At 32.0% G+C, this 6,658-nt stretch overlaps 1 protein-coding gene across 1 annotated transcript; it reads left to right on the plus strand.

The window, feature by feature from the left end:
- The first annotated feature begins 3,548 nt into the window (after nt 1-3,548).
- On the plus strand, nt 3,549-5,893 carry LOC120072737 (uncharacterized). The gene is made up of 2 exons (XM_039025211.2): nt 3,549-5,555; nt 5,675-5,893. Exons 1-2 carry the CDS (start codon nt 5,168-5,170, stop codon nt 5,749-5,751), a joined length of 465 nt encoding a protein of 154 aa, XP_038881139.1. The 5' UTR covers nt 3,549-5,167; the 3' UTR covers nt 5,752-5,893.
- The last annotated feature ends 765 nt before the right edge of the window (nt 5,894-6,658 follow it).

The raw sequence follows: 6,658 nt of genomic DNA on the forward strand, positions 1-6,658 counted from the left end.
TTTTGCTATCAATGAACTTCAAAAAGGCCGTCATTTGAGCTTTCCAGTACAATCAGTTTGTTCCATCAAGAACAAGTGGATGAGTGGTAGAGTCTCCTTCCTTGATTCCATCCATGATCAAAGCACTTGAGATAAAGGTGACCTGCTCTGATACCAAATGAAAAAGAAAATAGAATGACTCGACACTCGACATGTCAATGTTAAAAAAAAAGCACTGACAACAACTGTAACAACAAAAATACCAATAACAAGTAAATAAGAAAAGGCACACAGTAGTTAGTAACCCAGTTCGATGATAAACACTTACGTTTAGGGGACAAAGTGTCCATGAAAGATAATTCACTTATATTAAAAAGTGAAATAGTTTACAACGTAGTACTTATCTATAAGACACCAACTACTACATTGGCTCACGTAGAGCTTAACTCACACGTAACCTAGGCTCCCCCTAGATGTAAGGCTCCCTCTCAACTGAACTTAGGCTCCCCCTAAGTATGTTAATATTAGCGTCTTGACACTTCGCCACTGGTAGTGTGTGAGACTCCTCTCAACTTGATTATCTTCCTCTTGGATCAGCGAACTCCCTTCACTAACAAATCTTAGGTTCTCCTAAGATAGAGAACTTCTTCTTTGAAGCTGAGTCTTAGGCTACGCCTAAGACCGTGAAAGTCTTCAAAGTGTTGCAATCAACGGATGAAGAACATGCACAACGGAATAGTAAGCAAAGAGCAAGAACACGATGTAGAACAGTTTGGCTGAAGTATAGAAAACGTCTTGTTCAATTAAACAAATACGGCAATCCTAAAAGGTCTACAACACTCACTTTAATAATCGATTCCAATCAAGAAAATAAGTCCTTATTGGAAATAAAAGGCGCGCTTCAAAAAGGAACAAATCAGACTAAATATGACAAACGAATATTTCCAGATAAGGAAAATATTTTGAAGTCACAACTGGATGTTAAGACTTTATTTAAGACATCTGCAGAACCACTACCTTAGAAAAAATTATAAAGGCAACAAACCAAATCTCCAACACTCTATAAGAAAGAATATTTGTAACTCCTATTTTTATATAGGGAAATTCTTCTATCTTTGCCCGTATTTTTTTAACCCTAATTTGTTAGGAGTTGTTATGTAATCAGCAATTAAAGAATAAAAAAAAACGTAAAAAAATAATCAACACATAGATATACGTGGTTCACTAACGGTGTGTTAGTTACGTGCACAGGGTAGAGGGAGAAAGTATTATTAAAGAGAATGTTTTCTGAATACACCAAATGACGTCTCTAGGGTTAGAGAGTTTATATAGCCCACTACTCTAAACCTTAAGGTCATAAGTAAATCACTACAAATAAATAAAGACCCTGTACTTGGTTGTTCGAAGCACCAACAAACAAATTCAATACATTCCAACAGGGGCTTTCCACAAAATCACTGTGTATTATTCTTTCATTCTTTTTTTTCATTATTTTTATCCTCAATCTATTTTATTTATTATCTTACTCTATTCGATCACAATCCTTTCAACAAGATATGCAATTGTCTAAGAAATTCAGTATAACAAAAATGAAGAGAATAACAAAGTGGAAATAAATAGAAAAATTGTAAAATAAAACTTTTATTCATTGAAATGAAAATTATATAGTATATTTATAAATATAATAATAAACAATAATGACTAAGACTTAGATTGGGATTGTTGTAGCTTTTAAAGTAATTGTTAGGAGTAGTGCTTTGAGAAAAATCAACCTTGATATGAAACAGAAATAGTGTTTGGTAAATTTCAATTTTGAACCTGAAAGGATATGTTATATTGTTTGATAAATTAATATCAAATTGCTATGGTTTAGCTATAATACAGAAGTAAACATATTATCTCAATAATTTTTTATCTATATTTTACATCAAATTTACTACAAAATAATTATTTAAAAAATTTATATGTTTTAAAATGAAAATAATCTTGTTTGCCTCTAAATTATTTGAGAAAAGTTGAACAAGAAAATGTTATAAAAAAAATCAAATCAATCAATTCGTGGTTGATATTGATCAATAAAGGTGGAAGAAAATGTTAAGGACAATGGCCTTCGAACTATCTTCATAATTGTATAATATAGTGTAGTTTAGGCATAAACTCTCATGGTTTTGCTTTCAGTTTCATCTTAAAAGGCCTCACACCATTAGAGATACTTGTCCTTCCTTATAAACTCATGATCATCTTCTTATTTAACCAATGTGAGATTTTAATCGCATTCTAAAAAAAAGACATAAACTATTATTTCTAACTTGTTAAATTTTAGTTAAAGATGTTAAATTTTTCAGAGAAGTTGAATTCAAAATCTAGTATAAGGACACGAAAAGAGTAGATCAATAAATAATTTTAGATAAATTAATAAACATCTCAAATTTACTAAATAACCTAAACAATTAAATCACGATCACTTTTTACCCGAGTAAACACAATTCCAAACATAGCCTAATTCACTAATTAATTGAATACTCATTTTATGTTTATCTAACATCACTAATTCATTATTAAAATGAACTTAGTTCAACGATAATTGACATAACTTTCAATCTTAAAATTTGAAAGTTAAATTTCCTATTATGTCATGGTACTAAAAAAATAAAAAATAAATAAAAAAACATCACTAATCCACTAAGAAATAAGTAGGGGTGTTCAAAAAACTAAGTAATCCAACCAACTCGGACTTCCAAACCCAAACCGCAAGGGTTGAGTTGGGTTAGATTTTATTTTGGGTTGGATTGGGTTAAAAATGTTAAAAAAATATTAAATTCGAGTTAGGTCTTGGTTACCTCATTTCAGGGTCGGGTCAACCCGAACCGTCTCGAATATATATATATATATATATATATATATATATATATATATATATATATATATTAAATAAGTTAAAAAATTCAAAAAAAAAAACAGAACAGTGACCCAATCCGCCCCAACCTGAAAATTTTGGGTTGGGTTGGGTTGACCCTCCAAAAAAGAATTAATAGAGTTCATTATTAGTCGACCCGAATTTTTGGGTTGATCCACAAAAATCTTTCAACCTGACCCAACCGAAACTATGTACACCACTGAAAATAAGCAAGCAAAATCGGTAACTAAAATCTACTATCCCACTACAAAATGTGGAAACATTAACGAGAAATTAAGCACATGTTTACACTCAAATTTGGCTTACAAAAATATTCCCACTCAAATTTAACCTACAAGTAAACAAGTAAATGAATAATATCAGATTAGTATCAACATCTTAAATAAAATCCTGGCAATAAATTGAAAAGATTTCTTCATTATATATTTGGATATAAAAAGGAAATTATATGGACGAGGAAGAATAATGAAATATATTGACCAAATTAAAATGTAAAATGACGGAAATGGCCTTGAAGTACTCATTATCCGTCAGTCAAGGCGGCTTCGAATGAGCCAATTGCCAAATGGGCAATTGCAAATTATTTTAAATTTTGATTGAAAGCAACTCCAACTCTGCTGCCACCTATTCATATTTACTCCCATTTCTCTTTTCCTTTATTTCTTTTTTAATTCTTACAATAATTCTGATCCTTCTGATTCTATCTCCAATTTCTTTTCCTTGACGCAACAAAAAATTTTGTTATTTCTAAAATATATTATAAAGTATTTTTTGTTTATTAATACATGTAAATTATAAGCTTGTCAGTGGCGAACTTTCCATATATTTTCCTATCATTTGGTTGCCAACCTTACTCATATTCATTCTTTATTTTTGTTGGTTGTTATTCTGGCTCTGCCCTATGATTCCAAACATTCTCACCTACATACATTTTTCTTACGTTATTTTAATAAATATTTCAACACACTTTTTAATATCTTTCAAGAGTACGGAATCCTCCATTTTACACCTAATATTGGACTGAACATAAATATATTATTTCTTTATTTTACATTATTACTAAACCATTGTTAAAATACGCGGTCAAGTAAGAATTTCCATAAATAATAATAATAATAATAATAAAAGTTTACATGCATTGGACTTTTGATGCACTTTGTCTTATTGTGAAAATAAGACCAAGTCTAGTTATAGAAATGACAAAATTTATATGTGATTGTTTATTACAGCATTATTTCCCATACTATTATCCAAATGATAAGAACCATTTCATTATTGTGGATATTTCGTTGTCCTAATCTTCATTCGGTTAAATATAACGTCGGATGTTAGTTTCTCCCATCTTACATATTGTCAAAAGAAGAAAAAATCACCTCATTATTTTTAATAATAATTCAATTATACTAAAATATCATTAAAATAAACTATTAATCATATACATCAAACTATTATATTCTATTTAAATTTCATATTTTATTGTTTAATCGTCAAGATAACCAATATATTTGAATTGAATATTTAAATTTATATGTGAATAATTTGATTGGTAATTATTTCTTTTTACTAGAAAATTATAATAATTTTATTTAAATTTAAATTGCCAATTTAGAATTAATCATATAAAAAAAATTAATGAGAAATATAACTATTTAAATTTTCATATTGATGATTTAACTTAATTGATTTTTTCTAAAAAAAATTAAAAGGGAAAGAATTTTCGACAAAGCCGGATCTCTACGAATTTCTTGTGGAAAATTCCCATCCCGGTCTCCTTAGATACTTCTAAATCCAAAATGATGTAAAGTTGACCAACACAAAAATAAAAATATTGAAGCTACTGCAGTAAAGAGAAACAAAAATGGTAAGCGTGCAATGTGCAGTAATTGTTTCCAAAATTGTGGAATGATTTTGTGGTTAAATTTGCAAAATTATGGGAGACGGTTTTATAAGAAAGTTGATCGCACAAAGAATCAGACAAATTTGCATTTTCTTGGGAAAGAAAGGGAATTTTGAATTTCTTACCTTCACGGAAAAATTAAGAAACAAACTTGGGAAAAAAGGCCCAACGGCGACAGGTCAGCATGACGAGGACCAACCAAAGTTGAAATCTTTACCTCTGGCCCTGGCCCACCACCACCACCACCACCGCCTCCAACACGACGCTCCCTATATTCCCCTTTCTCCTCTATTCCCTTAACAAATCCCCCCTTTACCCTATCGATTCCAATTCCTCTCTCCGGCGAGGTCTCCGGACCCCCGGCGGTGCATCACATGTCGGATTCCGCCGACCACCGCCCACCGCCTTCATCCTTAACACGCCCTTTCCCACTCTACAAGCAGCTCTCCTGGTCGCCTGATGCTGACCGTGAGGAAGCCTGGCTCCGCCGCAAAACCCAAAGCAAGATGCGCCGGAGTAAGAGCGTGACCGACGACGACCTCGAAGAACTCAAGGCCTGCGTCGAGTTGGGTTTTGGATTCAACTCACCGGAGGTGGACCCTCGACTCTGTGAAACTTTTCCAGCGTTGGGATTTTACCACGCTGTCAACAAGCAGTACAATCGCACTCTCTCGAACTCGTCGGCGTCTCTCTGCTCTTCCCCTGTTTCTGACTCTGTTTCTCCCTCTTCTGTAAACAGCCCCGCCGCCATAATCAGTTACGGTATGTTACCTTCTTTATAAGTTTATAACCCCTTGTTAAATTGAATGGTGAAAACTGTTTTGATTTTGATTTTGATTTTATCTGTTTGGACATCGGGAAATCTCGAATTCGGTTTTCAGGGGAGAATCCGCAGACGGTGAAAGCAAGGCTGAAACAATGGGCGCAGGTGGTTGCTTGTTCAGTACGGCAGTATTGATTCTTGCTAATCAATTTCATCACCATATTTGTATTCTGTTTTCTTTTTTCCTTCTAGGACTTTCGTTTCTGACTTGGTACAAATTCTGATCAACACATATACATTTAATCTTCAATTAGCCAAGTTCCTTACTTTTTGTTTACTTTCTTGACTTCTCTGTTTTCGAAATTCTAATGTCAAATCGACTCTAAAGTTAAATATTACGTTCATATTTAGGGAACACAAAAAATTAGAAGAATGTGGAGCCTATTGGGTCTATCTTTCACTCCCACACGCATCATTTTCGCATTATCTCTAGAAATTTTTTGTTTTCGAAATCATGAGGTAAACGAAGGAGGATTATTTGTGGATTCTGAATTTGATATTGACAAGTTTGACGGATAGAGTAAATTGATAGTTTGTTTCGTTTCTTCAACCATTTACTTTTCTTTTTAAATTTGTATAATAAATAAAGTCTTTTCCAAAATCAAAATCATCTTTGATGGGATGTATTTCCTGATGTTTGTGACAAAATTGTCTCCTGTGAATGCATGATAATTGTAACTTTTTATCATTATGAGAAAATTTTCGAAGGATTACATGTCTACCATAAGAAAAAAAAATGGTGAGTAAAAAACGTTTAGCTGAACAATGAAGATTGTTATTACTTGACCTATTCTGCTCACTTTGATAGAATGAGCAATGACAGTAGAGTGTAGATATTCCAAGAAGATGAAGAGGAGAAATCGTTTGTACAAATTTAGTTAATATTTATTTTAGTTACAATTTTAGATTTCTTTGTATTTAATTACTGTTTTAGACTAATTTAGATATCGTTCATTTCCTGTAGCTAAATAGACACTTTTGGATTGTAATAAAATAGGGTCATCCTTTAAATTATATTTTGAAATAAGAACTTCTTGAGTCT

The sequence above is a fragment of the Benincasa hispida genome, chromosome 3, assembly GCF_027475165.1.
Source record: "Benincasa hispida cultivar pf3 chromosome 3, pf3_genome.v1.1, whole genome shotgun sequence".
Classification (NCBI taxonomy): Eukaryota; Viridiplantae; Streptophyta; class Magnoliopsida; order Cucurbitales; family Cucurbitaceae; genus Benincasa; species Benincasa hispida.

Excerpts from the sequence above, each read along its gene's own strand:
- LOC120072737 (XM_039025211.2), top strand. The coding sequence starts at position 5,168 with ATGTCGGATTCCGCCGACCACCGCCCACCGCCTTCATCCTTAACACGC. Across the intron at positions 5,556-5,674 it reads CGCCGCCATAATCAGTTACG|GGGAGAATCCGCAGACGGTG; the intron begins GTATGTTACCTT and ends TTCGGTTTTCAG.